Source organism: Manihot esculenta, chromosome 15 (genome assembly GCF_001659605.2).
Source record: "Manihot esculenta cultivar AM560-2 chromosome 15, M.esculenta_v8, whole genome shotgun sequence".
NCBI classification, from domain to species: Eukaryota; Viridiplantae; Streptophyta; class Magnoliopsida; order Malpighiales; family Euphorbiaceae; genus Manihot; species Manihot esculenta.
The window spans coordinates 10814093-10837152 of record NC_035175.2 but is presented as its reverse complement, the minus strand read 5'-3'; the positions used below and the strand labels follow the sequence as shown (position 1 = coordinate 10837152).

At 31.2% G+C, this 23060-nt stretch overlaps 2 protein-coding genes and 1 non-coding gene across 8 annotated transcripts; 2 read left to right on the top strand and 1 right to left on the bottom strand.

Annotated features, from left to right (window-relative positions):
• Positions 1 to 9782: 9782 nt before the first annotated feature.
• On the top strand, positions 9783 to 13577 carry LOC110602439 (E3 ubiquitin protein ligase RIE1). Its single transcript, XM_021739964.2, has 5 exons — positions 9783 to 10497; positions 11672 to 11791; positions 12260 to 12392; positions 12527 to 12685; positions 13057 to 13577. The coding sequence occupies exons 1-5, from the start codon at positions 9992 to 9994 to the stop codon at positions 13216 to 13218; spliced, it is 1080 nt and encodes a 359-aa protein (XP_021595656.1). The 5' UTR covers positions 9783 to 9991; the 3' UTR covers positions 13219 to 13577.
• Positions 13578 to 16216: 2639 nt separating this feature from the next.
• Positions 16217 to 16290, top strand: TRNAN-GUU. Its single transcript has one exon. It is a non-coding gene; the product is annotated as a tRNA-Asn (tRNA).
• Positions 16291 to 16412: 122 nt separating this feature from the next.
• On the bottom strand, positions 16413 to 20656 carry LOC110600969 (probable UDP-3-O-acyl-N-acetylglucosamine deacetylase 1, mitochondrial). Of its 6 annotated transcripts, none has more exons than XM_043950853.1 (7): positions 20526 to 20656; positions 20090 to 20277; positions 19683 to 20009; positions 19383 to 19589; positions 19117 to 19218; positions 18304 to 18368; positions 16413 to 17910 (listed from the first exon to the last, which is right to left on the bottom strand). In XM_043950853.1, exons 2-7 carry the CDS (start codon positions 20138 to 20140, stop codon positions 17658 to 17660), a joined length of 1005 nt encoding a protein of 334 aa, XP_043806788.1. In that variant the 5' UTR covers positions 20141 to 20277; positions 20526 to 20656; the 3' UTR covers positions 16413 to 17657. The 6 variants fall into 6 exon arrangements, with proteins under 6 accessions (XP_043806788.1, XP_021593618.1, XP_021593619.1 ...); XM_021737926.2 differs by lacking the exon at positions 20526 to 20656 and having other exon boundaries at positions 16413 to 17076; positions 17766 to 17910; positions 20090 to 20401; XM_021737927.2 differs by lacking the exon at positions 20526 to 20656 and having other exon boundaries at positions 16413 to 17262; positions 17766 to 17910; positions 20090 to 20400.
• Between the last annotated feature and the right edge of the window lie 2404 nt (positions 20657 to 23060).

The window sequence follows — 23060 nt, the reverse complement described above, 5'->3', positions numbered from 1 at the left end:
ATTCATATTACATTAAATATTATAAGCAAATATTATATATTATAACATTATATTAAATATTTACTCCCAGTTCTATTGTAAATTATATATATATATTATTTATATGAGGAAAACTTTATTTTATGCTAACAATTTTAAATAAAATAACATATCGAATATTTAATCTCCAAAATTTTATTTTATTTTATTTTATTTTATATTATTAATTTACCACATGTATGTAAATTAAAAAAATAATTAATAAAAAGTATATTGTTAAAAAATATATATTTATTTTAGTATTTTTATTAAATATATAAAAATTTTCAAATTATATTATAATTTATTATTAATTTTTTAAAATTTAATCACTTATAATTATAATTACGATGAATTTAAAATTTATCTTTTATTATTTTTCTATCTAAATTTTTTTAATATAAATGTAAAGTAGCAAAAAAAAAAAATCAACTGCCCTTTTATTTATTCATTTGTTTTGTTTAGATTGGCCTGTTCGGAGTGCGCATTGCGCACAGAGCACACTAACCGTGTGATTTGCCTGAAAAGGCTTCTGGGAGGTGCGTACAGTGCATGGTGGCGCGTTTTAGTAGTTTTTTGTGTTGGTCTATTGATTGTATTCGCGAAAGCATTCGAACCCAAATTCAATTACGTGTATGACATTCGAATTTGTTTTAAATTTAATTATAAATTGTGCTTTATTAATCATAGTTATTTCAAATTTATTTATTATTATTCACGAATTAACTGAAATTTTTATATATTTTTTTAATATGAGTAATGAATATTTAATATGTAAAATCTAATTCTTAAATTTGTTATAAAATTATTTGAATCCGCTAATTAAAATAGTATTGTATTAATTGAAAATTTATTTGTATTATAAAAATATGAATAATTTATTTTATAATAGAATTGAATATTAATAATTTGTTAGATATATTGTTTAATCACATATATTTAAATAACTCATATTAATAAATTATTTTTCAAACTAATGAATTTTCACTAATAATTTAATAAATAAACTATTTTTAATAAAGAAAGTGATTTATAATTTAAAATGAAAAAAACGTAAATTATAATTAAAAAATTAATTATTTAATCTTATAATATTATAAAATTCACTAGTTGGTTCACTATTTTAAAAAATATATTAAAAAAATTTTAATATTTTAAAAAAGTCTACTAATTAGTATTTTTATTAATTTTAACCGTTAAATATTATAAAAAAATTTAAAATATTATTAATATAAAAAAATTAATTAGTAGATTTTTTAAAAATATAACTAATAAATTTTTTAAAATAATAGAGATTAAAGGTAAAATATTTTTTTTTGAAATGAAAATTGAAAACGTATAACCTGAAACTTATTAGATTTATCCAAATGCATTTATTACAATTAGACTAAATTTATGAATGCAAACGATAAAATATTTAATGGTTAAAATTAATAAAAAATTAACTAATAAATTTTTTAAAATGTTAAAATATTTTAATATATTTTTTAAAATAAATAATTAACTAGTGAGTTATCCTAACATGAGAAGTAAGTAGTAATTTTTCTTAAATAAAATATCAAAATTTATGTTGTTAAATTAAAATATTTGATTTTGCCACTAATATAATACGTTTAAATAAATATAAAATATTATATAATAATTGTTTAAAACAGATAAGGTATTGACACTTAAAAACAGAACTATAGAATTTATCAAATGATACTCGATGTCAAAAAAAAAAATTCAAATACTTTAGATCGGAGCTTTTCGTTAAAATTTATTCTCTTAATTATAGGATAAAACTCTATGAGAAATTACCGTTAAATAATGCAATTCAGCAAATTTTTATTATATTTATAATCACGAGATTTTTTATCAATTAACCGGTACCAACTAAATTTTTAAGATATACGATAATTAACTCTATTTTCTTATAATATAAAAATTAATAATAGCAGATATTAAAATATATATTTTTACACAATTACTTTTGAATTCTAAGTAATTTATTTCGTTCGTCATTTTTTTTAATTTACTTATTTGAGTGTTGAATATACTAGCCACTTTATATTTTTTATTTTTCAAAGTGATTAATTGTAATATAATTTCATTTCAATCACATCAAATATATAAATTGTTAATATTTTATTTATATTTTATGTAGATGAGGTGTGAGTGAGATAAAGATAATATTTTTATTGAAATATGAAAATATGTTAATTATTTTCTCGATTAAATAGTTTTACTTAAATACAAATTAAGATTATTTGCTTTGCATGTAAATTGTTATTATTTTAAAAATAATTATCATATTAAATCAGATTAAATGTTTATATCATGATTCAGAAAAATCATTTAAATTTTAATAACTTTGTTAATTCAAATCCATATTTTTATTATTTTTTCAAAACATATGAAACATATGTTTGCAATTTAATTCAGTCTTCTTTTTTATTTCTTTATATGGTTATTAGTAAATTAAACTAAACATCACATTTACTTTAACAAAGAAACTAAAAATAAACTTTTTTCATTATATGTATTTTTTTTTCCCAATGGAGTAGTAAACTAAAAATATAAAAGTAAGAATTTCCCCTCTCCTTTTTTCCTCTCTGTCTTTGTGGCCAATTCTAATTTTACTTTCTATTTGCTAGTATAATTTGTATTTAAAAAATATTTTAAAAAAGGTTAATCTAATTTAACATGTAAAAATCCTATAAACTAACAAAAAGAGAAAGCATGAATGTATTAACTGGGTTAGCTTTGAAGTGATAAAAGGAAATTTGTTTTGTTAAAAATTGCATAAAAATTAATATAATTAAAGAAAAAATTTTAAAAAGACTCGGTCTATCATGTACTCAAAAGTTATTAAAGTAGGTTTCATCTATTTTTTCATGTAAGACCCACATATTTATATCTTAGAAATTTCTTCGATTATATCAGATCCATATAAGTAATTCCTATAATTCAAAATGTTTATACTATCCCATATTCCCAAAACCTCTCTTTTCCTTTGTGTTGTGCGAGGGTATAATGGTTTGGTGAAACTTCCCTTTTACAAGGAAAATACTATCAAAAGTCACGAAAAAGAAAAGGCAGAAACACCTAAGCAATGGAATGTAAACAATACTCAACTTACATATCTAAAAACAACCAAAACAAGCAATGCCAATTATACTATTTTTTTTTTATAACTCTAAATTTTTTTTTGTATGCAAATAGTCGAGTATAATGATGAACTATATAATAAGAAATAATATTTTTTCTTTCTCGTCATAAAAAGTTTTTAATTTTTTTTTTCTCATCATAAAATGTTAGAATAAGCTGTTGAAGAGATTCGAATTTAAGATTTTACCCATTTTTTATATTTAAATATGAAGTAAATCTAAATAGATTATCTTTAATGGATCTTTCAAAATTTTTTAATAACATATATATATTTAAATGCATTTAAAAATTTCAAAAAATAGTTGATAATTATTTTTAAATTGAATCGAATGATAGATTTGCTCAATACTCATGACAGAAAGAATTTATTCTCTAAAGTGTAGTGGAGAAATGGCTGATTTTACCCACATGTATCGTAAAAGAACCTTTCTTCTTAAAATGCTGCTGTGTTGATGCTTATCAAAAAGAAAATGAGGGTGTTACTTAATAGATGAGGCATATTTCACTATCACCATTGATTTGATCATGGATTCATTTAAACTCAAGTCTATGTAAAAGGACCTCTACTCAAATATACTCTTGCATAGAGTATAAACGAATCAAACTGTTTATAAATTATTTAAAACTCAATTCAATAAAAACTCGATCCGAGTTCGACTTATTTTTTAAATAAGTTGAGTTCGAATTCACTTTTTTGCCTCGTTTAATAAATGAGCTGAACAGTTCATTTAGACTCGCGAACTCAGTTAATTTTTAATTTTTTTAATTGATTTGTGAACAAACTCACATAAAAAATTGATGGATATGGAAGATTGTAGTTTATTTATAAAAACACAACCCTTTTACATTCGTTTTTATTAATATCGCATTTGAAAAAATTTAATTAAATAAAAAAATTTAATTTAAAAATCTTTTAATTACCTTATAATTTAAATTTTATTTTTAATTTAAATTTATTTATAATTTAAATTATATTAAAATTGTTTAAAATATAATCGAGTTCAAATTCGAGTTTTTAGTAGAATTTGAATTGATTCGTTAATGTGATAAACAAGTTTATTAAGAATCGAACTTGAAACGAGTTCAAATTTAATATTTATTTTATGAATCGAGGTCGAATTTATAAATAAAGTTTGAATCGAATTCGAACTTATAAATGCAATTGGAATCGAGTTCGAACTTATAAATGAAACTGAAATCGAGTTCGAGTTCGAATTTTTAAATTTATAATCAAGTATGATCTTATTAAAGTTTGGCTCGGCTGGATTACAGTTCTACTCTCACATATAAAATGTTATTTATTTATTTATTATTTAATTTATAAAATAATAGTGAATAAAATTCCAACTTGATCTGAATTAATAATTTATAGTAAATTAATAATAAAATAATGAAATTTGTGTACCATAATCCCTTGATATAGACAAGAGAGTATGGAATACACAGGTGAACTACAAGTATTGTAAAAGAATTAACATAATTAGAATAAGATATAATTGAGCATGTAATTATAATGACATTGATATGATTCCACATAAGTTTTCATGCTGATCTTTATATATAAAGGCTAAATTTTATTCATTTATCTATAAATTTAAAACAGTTTAATAACATTAAACTTTAATTTATAAAATAAATCTCTTAATTATAATTTCAAATAACATTAAACTTCCTGTTATATATATCATAATCCATCTATATATTTGGAATAAACTATTTGTCAAAAAATTCTGTTAATTTTTTATACAATTATATATTCTTTTTATTATTTAAAAAATATATTTTTTTAATTTGAAATTTTATTTTAAATATAAAAACTAATTAAAAATCCAAAATTAATAGTGGCCCATTAATCTTAAATCTTTGGGCTTAAAAAGGGGATTTGAAAGTGAAAGTGGAGTGGTAGGGTTTATTGTTCGCTCAACAACTTATACTCTTACCATTTAAACTTTGCTTTCAAATCTAGAGCAAACAAGGCCTTCCATAATACACACAAAGCAAATAGACACTTGTTGCTTGGTTTTCTAACGACAGTGTGAATATGACACTACACCTACTACCCTGTACGGTTTCTTTAAATGAAATCTTTCCTCCCTCTTCCCTATTCCGTCTTGCCCCATCTTTGTTTAATCCAGCTCTCTTCAATATCTTCAACAATACAATATGTTTATTGCAAGATATTGCATTAAGGGCTGTCTTCTTCACCATCATCAATGAATTTGAAATATGTGTGATGAACACTGGATTTTACTATTCCGGTCTGAGACCTGATCCATAACGACAGTCTTTTATCTGAAGGCTCTTAAGTCCCCCGCATGAATCAGGTCCAGTCCACTCGGTTTTAAGACCGGACTCCTTCTTAAATCTCTCAAATCGGGTCGGCCCAGTCTTTACAGCCCTCAGCTCAGACCTCCCTTGGACTTCAGTCCTAATCTCACCTTCCAGCCCAGTCCGGAGGAGACAAGGTGGCCAACCCATTCGCTTTGTGGTCCATCCGCATGCGTACCAAGGAAATTAAATGGCCGTTACGCATAAAGCAGAGATCTGATATTCTCGTACGTCCGTATCCGTATGGTAGAGACAGGTGGCTCAATGGCAGTGAGGCCGTTGTACGTCACTGACAGACAAAGAAAAAGAATAAAAGGAGAGAAACATTTTCCTCTTAGATCAAGTTTACACAATTCTTGTAAAACTCTAGTTTCTGGATCTCAGAGATCATCAATGTGTTTTAATTTTTAATAATATATCAAAATACATTAATTATAACAGAATTTAAATTCAATCCTTTCACCACCTTAATTATAATTATAAAACATTAAAATTATTTTTATTAAATTTTTTTTATCTCAATCGATCCAATCAAAATACATAAAAATGAATTTTACCATAAAAAAATTAATAAAACTCACAGAACGAGATTATGAGAAGGGTACACATAGCCCTAGTTATGATTATTAAAATACTTTGAATAAATTAATTTAGGGTTTAGTAAAGAAGAGCTAAAATTATTAGAAACAATTGAAGTTGGAGTGTCATCCAATATTAATATTTAATTTAGGACAGCAGCAGCAGCAGCGGATTTCTGTAGGTTGTTCCAATGATAACTTTTATGCACACTCCGAAAGCATGGGCTTTTTTATTTTATTTTATTTTTTATGGAAAAGGGAAAAGATTTGCATAAATGAGGAAAGAAGTTAGACTCAAATATAACTTAAATTTATTTGGAGGAAGATAACTTAAATAATTCAAAAAAATATAACTTTCTTTTTTTAGAATATAATAATATATAAATTAATTATTATAATTATTTAATTTTATTTTATTTCTAAATAATCTCATAAAATATTTCTTAATATTTAATAAAGGTTAATTTACTTAAGATGAGTGCAATTAATAAATTAATAAAAAATATATTTTTTAATATTATAAAAAAATAAAATGAAATAAATTATGAAATAAAGGAAGTAGTAATTTTTAAATAAATAAATAAAAAAACTTCAATTTGAGATGTATTCTTTTTAAAATATTAAAAATAAAAATAAGGCCTTTTCATATTAAAAAAAAAAAAAAATCTCACACTAGAAAAAAAAAAAAAATGCCTGCACCAAAGAGTTTTGGCTGATGGGGACTTTAGTTGTCGCCAAAATTAGAAAATATTGAGTTGGAACCTAATTGTAGCCAATTATTAAAAAAAAAAAATGTCCATATATTAACCTCAAGAAATTTTAATTTCTTCATTCTCTTGAAATGAAAGGAATACGAAAGCCAAAAGGAAAGAGTAAAGGGATAGGATTGTTTATTGATTTAGGTTTCGGCAGAGAGGTTTGCTTCACTTCAGCAACTCTTCCAGTCTATGGTTTGTGTAGTTTTGTCTTCTCTGGATCTGGTGTAGTCTTGTGAGGTTCTTTTTCTGAAGGATCTGTATTTTTGATTTTGTGTTGGTTTTGCGCTTGTTGGTCGCTGTTGGAGATCGTCTCTGGAGTGCTGATGCCTCAAAACGGTCCCTCCATGACTATTACAGACCGAAAATGTCATGGTTGCTTCTTCCTTTGATAGTGACTGCTGATGGTCTGTGAAGTCCTGCTTGAAAGGTGTGGTTTTTAGTTCTTGTCGACTTTTTGTGCTGGCTGGTTTTGATGGTTCCTTCTATGCTACCCTTGCTGTTTTTGGCTCTCCCTTTGTATTTTGTTGCTCAGCTAATGCTGGTTGAGTGGGAATGTTCTTTTAGACATACAAGCTGATGGTTGGTGCTGCTCTACTAGCGTTCATCGCTTCCACGTTGGTGGCGCTCATCGGTGTTGGCAGTGGTAGTTCTTTTTCAGTTTTATTTTCTATTTTGATGGGGCTTGCATATTGATGGACTTGGACATTGCCATGCAGTGTACAGCGGGCATGCGGGCATGCCACCTTGGATCGCTAGCAGGTTTTTTTTTTTTTTCAAACGCTAGCAATTATTACAATTTGCCACTTACGCTATGCGGATGGGAAAATGGTGTAGAGAAAACACGTCGCTAATTTGTGAGAGGTAGCAGAAGTGTCATAGGAAATTATCTAGTCCCTTCGAATGATGTCAAGTTTTTTCGGAGGTGTGCAGTGTCTCAACCAATCATTCATTTTGAAATTGGGCTGGTCTCTAATTTCTAAACCAAGTCATGCGAGCTCTACAAGAAAGACGGTATTTGGTAAAAGCTGGGATCCAATGGGCCATTATGATGGGCTTGTTGTGAAATTCAGGCAAGATTTATGGCTGCCAGAGAAAGCCCTTCTGGGAAGGAAGGAGGTTTCCTGGGGCACTGGTACTAGCGACTGGAACAGAGAATCCTTGAGGTACTTCATCCCTCTGTGTGGCGATGTTAGAACAAGGACCACATTGTGTTGTTCGGGATTCGACTTGGAATTGGATGGAGACCAAAGAATTAGAACATTCCTATGATGAAATTCTACCTTGGAATTGGATCAGTATCTTGGGAATTCAATGTAATGAATGACTTGTGTCCATGAAAATTGCGAGACATGTGTGCTTCCCTTCCACATGTCTTTGTGAAAGCACATGCCTCAGACATGTTTACGCCATGTTATGCAATTAAAACGAGAGAATCATGTTTCGGCTCCTAGTCAAGAAGGCAGCAAAAGCCAAAAAAAGAAAGAAGGAAAGAAAAAAGAGTTAAGGAAATACATCATACACGACGCAGGAAAACCAGTGTCCCACATGAGGTACACAGCCCTGATACTCAGCCCCATTTAAATAAAATTATACAATAAATTTTTTTCTAAAATTTGAAAAAAAATTATTGGTTAAAAATATTATACTATTTTTAGTCTGTAATATTTGGATATTTTGTCTTTTTAAAGTAAAATATTATTTTTTAAATTTTATAAAAATAATATTTTTAAATAAATTCGTCCTTTATTATATTTTTAAATTGTGATAAATTGTTTTTTTATTTATTACACTTAAATGATTTATTGTTTTAAAAAATAATTATTATTATATTTTTATGCTAACATTAACAAAATTTTTAAAGTGTTGTTTTGCAGACCGCACTTTGAAAAATTATTGTATATTATATTTTAAAAATAAAATATTTATTTATCACACTTTATCTGTTTGAAATATTTTTTAATTTTTTAAAAATTAATTTTACTATTTTATATTTTATAATTATTTAATTTATTTTAAATAATAATAATTATATAAATCTTAAAATATAAACACAAACACCAGCAATTATTATTTTTTTGGGACTCCTCTCGTCATCTAACATATTGACAACCTACGAGCTTTCGTCTATGCCTTACCTTCACTTTACCCTTTGCTTTTCTTACTTTCACTCTTTTTTTTTTTTTTTGGAATGTTATGTATATTTCAATGGATAATCATACACGTCCTATGAGACATTTCCCGAATTCAATTTTTTACTTTTTACAGTATTTTATATTTTCTATCGTAATATTATATAATTGTAACATATTTTTATAAAATTATTTTAAGTTAATTAATTTGAAATAATAATTATTTAAATAGCGTCACAGAAACTTAATATTTATAAATATTTATTATTTTTTCCTAAAAAATTACAAAAATAAAACAGAGACTGCAGTGAATGAGCAGGTAAAATTTGGCGCTCTAAAACCTCAACAGCGAGTCAAACAGCAGAAACGAGCCCACCAAAATCCACCGTAAAGGTATGGTATCTACGACCTACCGTTCAACTCTTCGATATTGAATTTCTGTTAAAAGAGTTTCTTTTTAAAGAATAATTAAAATATATATTGAATTTAATTTTTGAGATTATTCTTTAATTTTAAAAATATATTAAATATTGAAAAATTTACTAAATAATTTTTATTTAATTTTTTACATTAAATATTAAATAATTTAATTTTTATTATAAAAAATTATTAATTATTTCTTTAATTTTATAAAAATATAAATTAATTAGTCAATTAAATTGAAATCATTTTAATTTAATAAAAAATTAATTAATTTTTTTAAATAATATATTTTTAAAATTCAAAAACTAATTAATCGTTATATTATCGATTAAATAATATATATATATATATATATATATATATATATATTTATTAAAAATGATAAGTTTATCAATAACAGTTATAACAGCTTTCACTTCCGATTACTTCTATACGTAAAAAGAAGTATCTTTTAATTTCTTCATCGATCCTTCAAATTCAATTTTTGCCCACAAATGCGCTAAGTGAAATTCCTTCGTAATCCAGTGATCATGCTCTTCTTCTTCTTCTCTGTCTGACCCGAAAGCTTCCTCTTTGTTTCCGCAGGTCTACCTTACCGTCTCCGTCAATGTCAACGCAAACCACCGCCGCCTCCTCGGCGGAGAGTGAATCCCACGCTCCGCTCCTCCTCCCCCGCCAAGAACCTCCCTCTTCACCTCCCGTCCGGCCAACTTCCCTGGCGGTTCTTCTAGGCCGGGCCACTGGCCGCCGCGGCCCTTCCATGTTAGTTAGAGAGACGGCGGCTCGTGAGCTGGAAGAGCGACGCGCTGATTGGGGGTATTCGAAGCCTGTTGTGGTCCTCGACATCCTGTGGAACACGGCGTTTGTGGTGGTTTCGATAGTGATGTTGATTCTGACGGTGAACGAGAGACCGAACATGCCGGTTAGGCTTTGGATCTGTGGGTACACGCTGCAGTGCATTGTGCATGTGGTTTTGGTGTGGTTGGAGTATAGGAGAAGGAACACGACGAGAGTGAGAGTCGATGAGAGTCAGCAAGCAACTGAAGGAGGGTATGCTGATAGTGAAGAAGAGGATGTGAGTGATAGGGGTTCCCCGAGTTCTAGCCGATCAAAGTGAGTTTTTTTTTTTTGGGGTGTTGCATTTTGGCTTAATTGGTTACTTGAAATCGTGCTGTCCAATTTAATTTTTTTTTTCAAAAAAAAAAAAAAAAAGAAGGAAAATTTCTGGTGTGTGTTTGATATCTTAGTTTAATTATAGAACTATAACCACCGTTAACTAGTGGCTTGCTCAACAGTGAACATACGGTGCTATATATCTTTCAGGTCGAGTAACTAGCGTAGAGATGAAGTGCTGTTTAGCTTAATAATTGTGAAATGATTGTATCCACGTAGTAAATTTTGCTTCATTGACTAAAACTTGTGAGTCTGGAACCTGGTAAGCATACAACGTAATAGATGTAGCTGATCACTAAGAACTTGGTTAGAGGAAGCAGAAGTAAGAGCGGAAACACAAAAGTTGGATATTTGTGTAGAATACAAAAAGAAGACGTGAAGTAGGAAAATTTTGGAATCAATGGGAACTTGTAGTGAAAATTCAAGTTTAAATAATTATTGTGTTGGTCATATCGACCTTTTGCCTGGGAAGGACTATGATTCGAAACTTGTTTGATAATTGATGAATTGCCATCTAAGGAAACGGCTTCAATCTCATGAAAGTGATTTTGGGAAATCCTTACCATGTAAGTTTGTTTTGCATTTCTACAAGTTAGCTTGCTTTATTTCAGGATTTCTCATGCGTTGTCCCAAATGTTTAACAACCTTTGAGAAGGCCTGCATTTAGAATCTTAGGAACTTGTTTCAGTAATGAACATTTGGAAGTGGGTTTTATGTCATGAAATAACTTATTTAAAACAGTCTTTTATAAAGTGATAAATTACTCTCTCCACTCTGCCTGTAAGGTCCTTCAGTTTTTGATGGATGTCTAATAGCTAATGAGAATTACTTGTTTCTTCCTAGTGAAGTATTTTATACTTCCACTTCCTTGATCAGGTCACTTACCGAAAAGCACTTAACTACATCTAATTGCATATTTATGGTTTTGCAATAATTATTTGTACTTCTAAACATAGTTTGTCATCAACAATGGTATTGATTGATGCAAAATATGAATCAGTGTCTGCTTTCCTCTGGTACTCTATAGCTGCGCTGCTTTGGGTTTTATGTTGTAGTTGGTGCATTACCAGATTTTTAAGTATTGATTTCTTATTGATTTGTTATGGTGGCTCAGCATCACTAAACGATGTGAATCAGTAAACACGATGGCTTCATTCCTTTGGTGGATAGTTGGCTTTTATTGGGTAGTTTCTGGTGGCGAAGTCCTCTCGCAACGTGCTCCACACTTGTACTGGTATGCTTTCTGCTAATGTTCTTCCACTTTCTTTCTTTGTTGCTCCTTTTTCTGTCTGTCTCTGTGTGTGTCTGTGATTCCCACCGTCATGGTGGGAATAGACAACAAGGAAGGTGACTTCTGCTAGCCTTTTATGTTAAATTGCAAATTTAATAGAATTCATGATCTGGGTTATCGTGTCATATTAATATAAGTTGAATATAAGCTTGATCCTGTACATCTAACTATTTCTTTACTTGTAATCCTCTCCAAAATGACAAAGTTGTTGCTTGTGGACTTTGGGGATGAGGATGGTGGGTCTTAGGTTTTATTCTTTGATAAAAATAATTTTTCAAAAAAAAAAAGGTTGGGGCCCACAAAGTTGTCACAAAAACACTTCTCATCTTATGCTATTTTCCCAGTAAATCATCTTAACTAAAATATATTGTCCAGATGCATTATACAATTGCTAATTTTGAATCCATGCAGGCTGGCTGTGGTTTTTCTGGCATTTGATGTGTTCTTTGCGATCTTTTGTGTTGTTTTGGCATGTTTGATTGGGATTGCTCTCTGTTGCTGCTTACCATGTATAATAGCAATTCTTTATGCTGTTGCAGGGCAGGTATGAAAAGAGCAGTATTCTTTAGTTTTATAATAAAATCATAAACAAATTGGAGCCTTATGCTTCTTGCTGTTGTTGCTTCTTATGCGATTGATTTAGCTTATTGCTGCTGTCATTTTATTTTTATGAAATAGGAAGGCGCATCCGAAGCAGATCTTAGTATCCTCCCAAAATACAGATTTCAGGTGATGGGCAATCAGGAAAAGCCCAATGTTGGGGCAGGGAAAATGGTTCCCATTGAAACAAGCAGTGCATACTTGGCAAACGAACGCATACTCTTACACGAGGATGCTGTAAGTTACTGTTCTATTAGTTGAAGTGTTCTTGATAGAATTGAAGATTATGAGGAGAGTGGAAAGTTTGTTCCACTTTAGCAATTGTTCCAACAAGTTTTGCTAACTAGCTTCCAAGTTCCAACTCAACTATTTAACAGTGATTCAAGATGGAGGCTTAGTTGCAAAAAATTAACAAAATTGACTGCTATTTAAGAACTTTTAAAATTTCAAAACTTTAGTCATGAACTCAATATTATTGGGATTACTTTTAAGTTGCTTTGCTTTAGAGTTCTTATTATTTTGTTTCTTATAATATAAGATTTTACTGGTCCACTCGATATTTGTTTAACACTCTCTTCAATGTTAACTTTCTTCCTTTTATTTGTTAGGAATGCTGTATATGTCTCTGCCCATACGATGATGGAGCAGAGCTCCATACGCTTCCTTGTAACCATCATTTCCACTCAACATGTATAGTGAAATGGCTGAAGATGAATGCTACTTGTCCTCTCTGCAAGTACAATATCGTCAAAGGAAATGAACAAGTATGATGAAAGCCAGAAACACTAGGTTCATCCACCTGCTCTGTGTTCATCTTTCTGTACAGAAGAGATCAGGGCCAAAGGAAAGAAGCTTCTCCAAGTTGTTGAATTTCTCAATAGAGCTGCATTTTTCTTTTCTGGCCTATGGAGTTGTTTCAATTCTTCCTTTGTATTTTAGTTGTTTGAGAACTGCTGAAAAAAAAATAAATTGGAGTCATACTTCAGGCTTTCTGCTTTTGCTTGCTGAATTGTTTTGTAGTTATACATTTGTTCATATATTGCATGCCTGCTGGATATATACACAGTGGCAATGTAGTGTATTTTCCTTTCTAGGTAAAAATAAAGGAGGAACAAAAAAAATTGCATAATGATGCGAATGCTTAGGATTTTTTATAACCCTAACTGAAATTGAAGCAACTTAATTTTCATTTTGCTTTAGCATTGGTTAAAGGAGGACCCATGCTACTTTCTTTTACCATTTTGATAACTTGAAAATAAATGGAATAAAAAAATAATCAGTCTCATATACAATCACTAGATTATGACAGGTGGTGGTGTCTTGAACTCCAAGTTGGGTGAATCATTTGCCATTACGTAAAAGCCATAAGTGGAAAGATAGGACTGGTGTCTCTTGCTCCAATGTCAATTTAAAAAATAAATAAGAAAGAGTAAAAAATGGAGGAAAGGTGTCAAAGGGACACATTAACACTTCTTTTAATTGGAAGGGGGATCACCTGCATTGCACTACCAAAATTGGATGAAATAAATTACTTGAAAGTATAACAAAAGAGTAGAGTTTAGTGCATATTCTATTAGGACTAAATTGAGTTTAGGTTCTTTGACCTATTTTTATAGTTAGTTTTTAAAATTAAATCACTATTTAATTCTTCAGTATTGTAATTATTTACTGATATTTAAATTTAATATATTTTAATTTTATTAGTATAAAATTTAGAGATTAAATAATAAAATTTTCAACATAGTTTAATCCATGAAAATTGCTTTGTAGTTTACAATGAAGTTTTATAAATTGTAGTTAAAGATGATGTATCAAAATCCCAACTGCAAAATTGATGAGTTCAAAAAGAAGTAAGATTTAGTGATTCTGAAATCTCTTGATTGCTAAAAAATCTCTTCCATTGTTTAGAAAATCTTCATCGATTATTATTTTAAAAAATTTTAACCTAAAAAAATCTAGAGTGACAATGTTTAGAAGCTTGCCATATCAAAGTTTTAAACAAATGTTTATTTTATATAAAAATATTTTATAAATATGTTATTTATGTTTTAACAAAATGTTAAATTTCACTCTTATAGTTATTGAAGCCATTCAATATAAGTCCATTTCAAACATTTTAAACAAGTTAATCGAGAAGTTTCAGTTTAAATTTAATTAACCTAAAATTAAATTTATGAACTAAATTTCTTTTTTTTTTTGAGGGAAATGCGTTGTTTTATTAATTTAGATCAGCTAACAAAACAGCATTTAGAAAGTTGGGTGGAACACCTCTCCACGCACCAACAGAAACATGATTTCTAGTAGCCTGAGCTAAGCAATGGGCAGCCGAATTAGCTGTTCTTGGAACTGCAGCAACTCCACAATTACCACGCCAAGACCTTACAAGAGTTTTGATATCATTAATAACAGCACCGAAAGACGTTAAATCCAGCAAAAAAGCAGACTCAATCGCATGAACAACATCCAAAGAATCACCTTCACAGCACACATGTGTCCAACCTTCAGCTTGAATCCAACTAAGAGCTTCTTTGAAAGCAATAGCTTCAGCCACTCTAGGAGAGAAGAGACCAACAATTCGGCTATTCCTAGCAGCTACGAACCTGCCATGTTCATCCCGAGCAACAAATGCCACACCTGTAAACGCGTCATCCACGTTCGTAGCAGCATCAATATTTACTTTTATCCACCCAAGATCAGGGGGTTTCCAAATTCGTGGCCTAGCAATTCTCGCACCTTGTTCTCTCTTCTCTTGAGCATTCTGCCAGTCACCTAGAGTGCGTTTCGCAGCAAACCAAGTCGCAGCAGGAGTTTTAAATTTGTTCGCCCAAATAACAGAATTACGGCTATTCCAGATAGCCCAACAAACAACCAAAATCATACAGACATCCATATCATTAAACAATCTCATAACTGCCACAAGCCAATCAAGAAAACTAGAGCACTGCGGCCGAAACCAACCAGAGTTAGAGAAGGACCAAACCTGGCTTGCAAAGTCGCATTGGACAAGCAGGTGAAGAGATGATTCATCGTAGAAATTACAGAGGCTTATACTTTGCCTTTTTAATTTAGGGTTAAATTGAATTTAAATAAATATTTGAAACGAGTTAAATTAAAAATCCCTTTAAATACAAAAGCCAAACTGTGCATTAACATTTTATGTTTTTATTAATGAAAAATATATTTCTTAAAAAAAAAGAAAATAGAAGAATCTAGATCTGGCAGTAAGTGTGGGCCTTTGGTCGCTTTCGTTCAAAATTGAACCGAAACTGAAAATTGAAATTTCAGTATTTATAAAAATTAAACCGAATTGATTTTGATCAAAAATTAAATCAAATTGAATCAATCTAATTTAATTCGATTTAATTGATTTAAATTTTTAATAATTTTTTTATTTTTTACACTTTACTTTTAATATTTTAAAATTTATTTAGAATATTTTTAATTTTAATATAATTTAATCTCTTTATATTATTAAAAATAATATATTATTATCACTAATTATTCGGTTTAATTTTTTGAATTTTTTTAATTTTTTGAATTTTTTTAATTTTTTCTACTCAAAACAAAACAGAACCGAGCTGAAATAATTAAAATTTTTGAAATTAAAAATCGAACCGAACTGAGATAAATAAAAAATCAAACTGAATTTTCAAATTAATTTGATTTGATCGATTTTTTTAATTTGAACCGATTACGGTTCATTCTACTCTCATCAAACTTCAAGGAGTGGCCCTTTGAAATAAGAAAAGGAAGCAAGCATTTCAACTTGCTGGAGTAGCTCAGTCGGTTAGAGCGTGTGGCTGTTAACCACAAGGTCGAAGGTTCAACCCCTTCCTCTAGCGGTTAGCCTTTTTGACCAGGTCCAGGATAACATAGTTCACGTTATTTTTCCATCCCCTTCGTTCCAATAACATAGTTCATGTTATTTTTCCATCCCCTTCTCTTGGTTCCAATAACTTTTAGATCATTGTCAATTTTCATACTCCTTTTTTCAAGCATCAACACTACCACAAACGAAAATCTGATTATGGATAACATTACAACTATTTGGTTCCAGAGGCCAATATCATGCAATAAAGATTAAAAGAAGACCATGATTAAGGGTAAATCAATGGCACTAAGGCACCCCAGTCCCACATTATCATGAGAGCATAGATAGAGGTTTCCCTTTTTCTTCTGAGCACTTAACCAGATAAGACCCTAGCCACAGGCTGCATGACTGGCTGCTTCTCTATAATTCTTGTTAGAACTCACGTTCTTCCAGTGTCGTTTCGATCAGTAAAAATTCTCCATGAGAGATGCCCACACTGGTTTGATTTTTGTGGACAGCAAAATTAATTCTTCAATGAGTCATTAAGGCGACGCACAAAATCAGCATGCAGTGCATGACCACCCTGTATACATTATTATTTCAGTTAGTAACATAGACCAAAGTCTTAGTCATTTTCACATGATGATTGTTATTGTTAACGATATGAAAAAGTAGTACAGAGCTACAGATAATGAAAGTCTCTATTTCTCCATGAGCTTTCACATGATACAGCCACAATGTTGTGAACATGTAGATCAATTGCATTCAGTAGTCAGATAGAAAATGACACTCCTTCACCAGGTAAGGGAACTTCAAACTGCCAGAATGACAAACTTTTTCAGCGACACACCAAAAGCAACTGCACTTCACATGCTTTTGTCAAAATTTCAGTGTAGATAAGCCACGGTACGAGGCATCGCTTCTATGAAACTTCCAGAAATACTTGGAAAGTCTAGATTACTGCTTAAGGACTGAGAGTTAGAATCACTAAACAAGTGATGTGCTGTCAACAACAAAAACACACTGAATATTTTCACTTTGTACTGCAAAGGTGAACATGTCAACTTCACCTACAACTTCAAGCACAGTTGAAAATTTTATTTGTCCATTTTATTAAATCAAGAACCATCAAAGGGGACCATGTCAATCAATTTAGTATTTTTAGCAGATGGTTTTTCAAAATTTGGTAGCTCTAGAATATCCCAGATAACCTATAATTATTTCATATATTACCCACATAGACAGGTGAAAAGTAATTTTCCTATTGTTTGGTTAAAAATATAAAACTTAAAAACCTGCATTATTACTGTGATATCCTCTTGTCTAAAAGAAGCCTGAAGATTAGAAAAGTTTTCATGACTGCTAAAAACAGGGAAAGGAAAGAAAAGGAATATAGCTTTAACATAACAAATGTATCAAAGGATAACAATTCATCACTGCAATATCCATAAACACTTGGCTGTCAGAACAAGAAAGAGAAGAAAAGTAAAAAGGGATAGAGAAAACCTTGTAAGCAATTACATGTGCCACTGGAAGCCCTTGATTACCCAGCCGTGCAAACAGGGAAAGGTCACCAATGAGATCCAAGATCTTATGGCGACAAGGTTCATCAGGGAAACGAAGTGGTGGATTCAACCAGCCTTTGCTGGCACTAAAGACAAGACAATGGGTTACATGACAGATGGAGTGAAGAGCTGATAAATTGATAAGTTTCAAACTTCTGTAAATCTTCCATGTGCATAAATTAAATTGAATCCAAGTTTCATGTCACTTCATTTTATTTCTAATAAAGGCAAATAGTCCACTTTAATTTAACAAAAGAACCCCTTTGCTTGAATAGAAGGGAATTTCTCGGCATGCAAAAGAATATACAAAAGTGCTCCAGCTAATTGCAAGCAACTCCTAACAATTTAGAGATTTTTCAACTTTTATTGTTTTCCTTTGGAATGGGATTCATGAAAGCTAAAGCAGCATAAGAAGCCTATGCCATCTAGAATCTTGGAACACTCCTCTTAAAACATGAATAAAGCATCTCATTAGTTACCTGCAAACAATAGCATTCTCCAGTGTCCCCCCTTTAATGAGTCCCATACTGTGCATTTGCTCCACCTGCAACAATTTTACGAATGGAACTCTAGCATTAGAAACCAGACTACATTTAAATGTGCACCTTTCAACTTTATTTGGATGGTAAGGGGCTAAAACAGCACAGTTACCCAATATATGACTGTCAGGTATAGAAACCATGGAAACAAGGAATGCCTACATAGAAAGCTAATCTGCAAAAAGCTTTTTCTCAGTGCATAGCTGTAACATATGATGACATGTTAACTTGTTGGATATAGTTGATAGAGTTTTATCTAATAGAGAATGCTTAGCCCCGTGAAATTTTCATGTACTTTTTTCTAATTCACTGGAAACAATCAATGACCAGTTGCTTCAGAAATATCTTTCCATTCTCACTTCACATAGGCATTATATTATTACACCACTTGAAGCACTAGAAGAAATTTGGTTAACTCATTGTGAACCAATGAAATAGGGTGACATATCGTACTGTACGCACAATTACTTCTATATCCCTTAATTGTAAACAGCAAGGTGTTTCTTTAGAAGAATCTTGCATATACATTATACAAGTATGCCCACAGTATATCATTAATCAGTTGCAAAAATAGCTTGTATGGTTTTGAAAAAGAGAAAAGACTATAAATAATAAACTGTATGGAACAAATGAAAATAATAACCAAATGTACCCTTTCATCACATTGAAAGGCTTCTTTATTCAACAATATCAAGCTGTCATACTAAACAAAAAATAAAATAAAAACTATTTTAAAGAGATGTTAATACAAACCTCCTCATATATGCAAAAGGTTCTTGATGAAGCTATTTGTTTGGCATAGGAGGAATCATCCAAAGGAGCTAAAGAAAACCACTGGCAGCCAATGGCACAAGCCTAGGAGTACAAAGGAAAAAAGTGCAAAAATTGTTACTGTAACTACTATAAATCCAATCTCAACTTTCCATTTTTGGGTCAGACAAGAGTCGTGATTCGTCAACCAGCATAAAAAAAAATGCCACTCTAACTATCCTGTAGAAAGGTTAAATATGAATAATCACCTTAGAAAAATCAATGCCATAAGTCAGGCGAACATTAGGCGAAGGGATGGCAGCCACAAAAGAATCATTCTTACACACATATACAGGTTCATTCAAATAAGGCGCCATTGTTTCACAGCTATTGCCGCTCTCATCTACCGCCACAACCAAACCAGCCTTTTCTATAGCTTCCACCCATTGTTGGGCTGACCCATCCAATATAGGAACCTGACTCATTTAGCAAGTCCACTATAAACCTTTTTCACAAAGGGGTCATAAAATCCCACAATAGAATCTAAAAACATGGACCAACCATCTAACCTCAAAATCGCAATAATCTTCTTTGGAGTCGATATCGTTGTTGAAGACCTGAATCTTGCAATTATCAATGCGAGTAGCCTCGAGAGCAGATAGCAAGTGCTCAACGGTTCGAACTTTGAATCGATCAGCAGACAGTGTAGTACAAAGAGGCGAATTTTGCTGGGCGAAATCAATGGATGCAGGAATCGAACACTTAGAGTGGAAATCAAAGTACCTCCCTTGCTGAGCCATCTCCGGCCATAACTTCACGGTTGATTCCTTGCCTGAGTGGAGACCCTTCCCGCTCACCTCCACGCATCTCCGTATGGTTTGTTGAAGCCTCCCGCTCTAGTATCGACAAAACATAGAATTTACATGTATTCTTTCCATCATTACATATGAGACAGAGATAGAGAGAGAGAAAGTACGGATTTCCAGGAGATGATTGAAGATGACTTGAGAGCACCGGAAAGAGTCATCCGGTGGGATGGAAACTGTAACGGTGACGCTTCTTCAGGTGAACGATGTCGAGAGCGAGGACAGAGCAGGCAGGTTTTGCGCGGGATGACTGTATAGGGTTTTGAAGTTTCTACTTTCTACTTCTAGCACACTACACCTACATGGTATAAATGGTCAAATCTTCAATGCAATGGCTGCTTCGCCGTCAACCTTGTACGTTTATTTATTTTTTCTAGATTCATCAAAACTCCATTTTCAATATGTCAAACTAATGGGTAGATACATTTTTTACATATGTCTTTTCTTTTAATCGAAGAAAAATCCATTGAAGCCTTAAGAAGACAACAGAACGGGTACGAGATTAGCTGGACACATAGAATTATGAATAAAGGAATAGTCATTTACCTTTGTATGTGTAGGCATGAAGGGAAATGACGGAGAAATTTAAAAGAGATGAGAATTTTTCAGCAATTTAAATAAAAATATTCTGGACTAAATGAAAGAGAGAGAATTTTTCCTCTTTTATCTACATTTTTTTTTCTCCTCTTTAGTTGATTTTCTTCTCTTTCCTCTTCTATATAAAAGGGAATTTAGAGAAATCAAATTTATTTTCTTCTCTTTTCTCTCCATTTTCCTCAATCCAAACAAAGGATAGAGTGATTGAGACTAGAAAAATGAGCTGCTTCATTTCAGATCTAAGAACGAAGTTGAAGCTTAACTGATCAAAGATCTTAAGTTCACTGATAATTCCTTAGATATACGATGAAGAATGCCCCTCGCCTGCTTGAATATTCATGAGTGGATCCCTTTCAATAATAGCAACACATTAAGATCTCAAGGACGAGAGGATCCAAGAGTAGGGACTATATCTCTTGCTAGTAGAACTCCAAATGAGGATCTCACGCTAAAGGTTGAAGTAACAATTTATTCTGCTGGAACTCTTGTCCTTTCTGATTCCTCAACACCAAACATGTCTTCTTTAGTCTTTGTGGATAAAGACTCAACCTCTCATTCAGGTGCTTTAGGAACAAGCACAAGGAGTTCACGAGCTTTTCGAGAAATTGTGTCTTCCCTACCTGTTGAAGGATGGATGCTTTTTTTGGCAATTGTTCTACCCTTGCCGGAAACAGCTGCCATTGTCAATCACTGTATTCAGAAGTTGAATTTTATGGATTTGAAAGCTCAGGGGAGTCCTGCAAAAAGGCAACTAGAAAACTTTGGGCTTGAGGCAATCTTTCCACCCAACATATACTTCCAAGACAAAAAATTGTTGTTTTCATTACTATGGGAATGAGGGGGATAGTTTTTAATGGGCCTGTAGACCTTCTGAGAAGGCTGTTTGAAGCTAACTCACCTAGATCAATCTTGGGAGATTTCTTCAATAGCTTTGGAGTGCAGTACTAGTGTGCTTAATGTTAGCTGCAAGAATGGTTCATTCTGAAACTCTTCTAAGCAATGCTGTTGTTGAGAAGGTAAGAGAAACATTTAAGGATCCAAGAGTTGTTGGAATGCCACAACTTGAAGGTATGAACGCACTATCAACTAGGGGTGTTAGCATGGGGCAAGTAGTTCAGGAGGCTGAGCCTGTATTTTCAGAATTGTTGAGGGTAATTCTCTATGCTATAATTTTTCTTTATTTTCTTTTCTTCCTTTCAAGTATATCTGGAGATGTTTTGCAAATTATTCGGGTGAAGCTGATAATAGCATTATAAGCGAAACATGGGCTAGACTAATTGATCAAGCATTCTGGTGATGTTTTGAAGAGGGTTGGTTCCCACATATATCCTGGAGATGGAGCTATTTTACCATTAGACACTTTATGCCTGCAGCTTGAGAAGGCTGTTCTCTGTAAACTTCAAAATCCATAAATATTTATGTGCTTTGCCACTAACCGAATCTTTTGACTTATTATCTCATCTACGTTGGTTTAGTCTCATTTCTAATCAATATGAGATTCACAATTAAAATGAAGCGTGAAATAAGAAATAAGACACTCAATATTAAATAAAAAGACTATAATAGTATTTTAAATTTAAGCAAGATTTAACTCAATTTTAAAAATTAATTCAACAGGAATCACATCACTCCTATTCTATGGAATTCAACAATTTTCACAGGAGCAAACAACAATAATTAATCCTAGTTTCTGATGTCATGTCAAGGTGCTTATAAAATTACTTGGGTGATATTTGATTCCTTCCCATCTTTCCATGATACAGGGCATCCACTTGAAATAGTTCAGCGTTAAACTTCTACTGCTGTGAGCATTTCTTCCCTTCCCTTGTCATTCATTTAACTGGTTTTGACTGTATGGTAGATTCTATCTTATAGACAAAATGTTAAATGTTAAATGTTAATACTGTCATATTCGTAAATAACACAGTTTAATACGTGGGAGCTATCCCATCTTCACCGTCCAATCCTTTTGTATCAATAACAAGAAAATACAAGACAAAATTTTGCCATTTTCTTCTTAAGGTGATATTGGGTCCCATGTTTGTCATCGTTCTCTCCTACGTCTGCATGCCGATCTCAAGATTCTTATCACGCACTTCCTAGTCTTAGTATGACTACCAAGGGCATTTGCAAAATATTATTAATATTTTCCTATACGGGAAAGATAATTAATTATATGAAAAACAGAAAATTAGATCAAATCAAATGGTCGGTTTGTGTCTTAGTCAATCTAATCATGTGTTTCGGACAGACCAAGGCAATAAATTTCTTCCATTACAGCCCTCGTTATCTACTGTTCATGGGATAAGATTATTATTATTATTATTATTATTATTATTGTTTTTATTGCCATGCTGTTGATATTGATAGGCATGGATTTGGATGTAAAATTATTGTATACAAAGAATAATAAGAGGAAAATCAAAGTGGTTGTTAATCTCTATTACTTTAAGCAACAAGCATACTAATAAAAAATAGATTGAA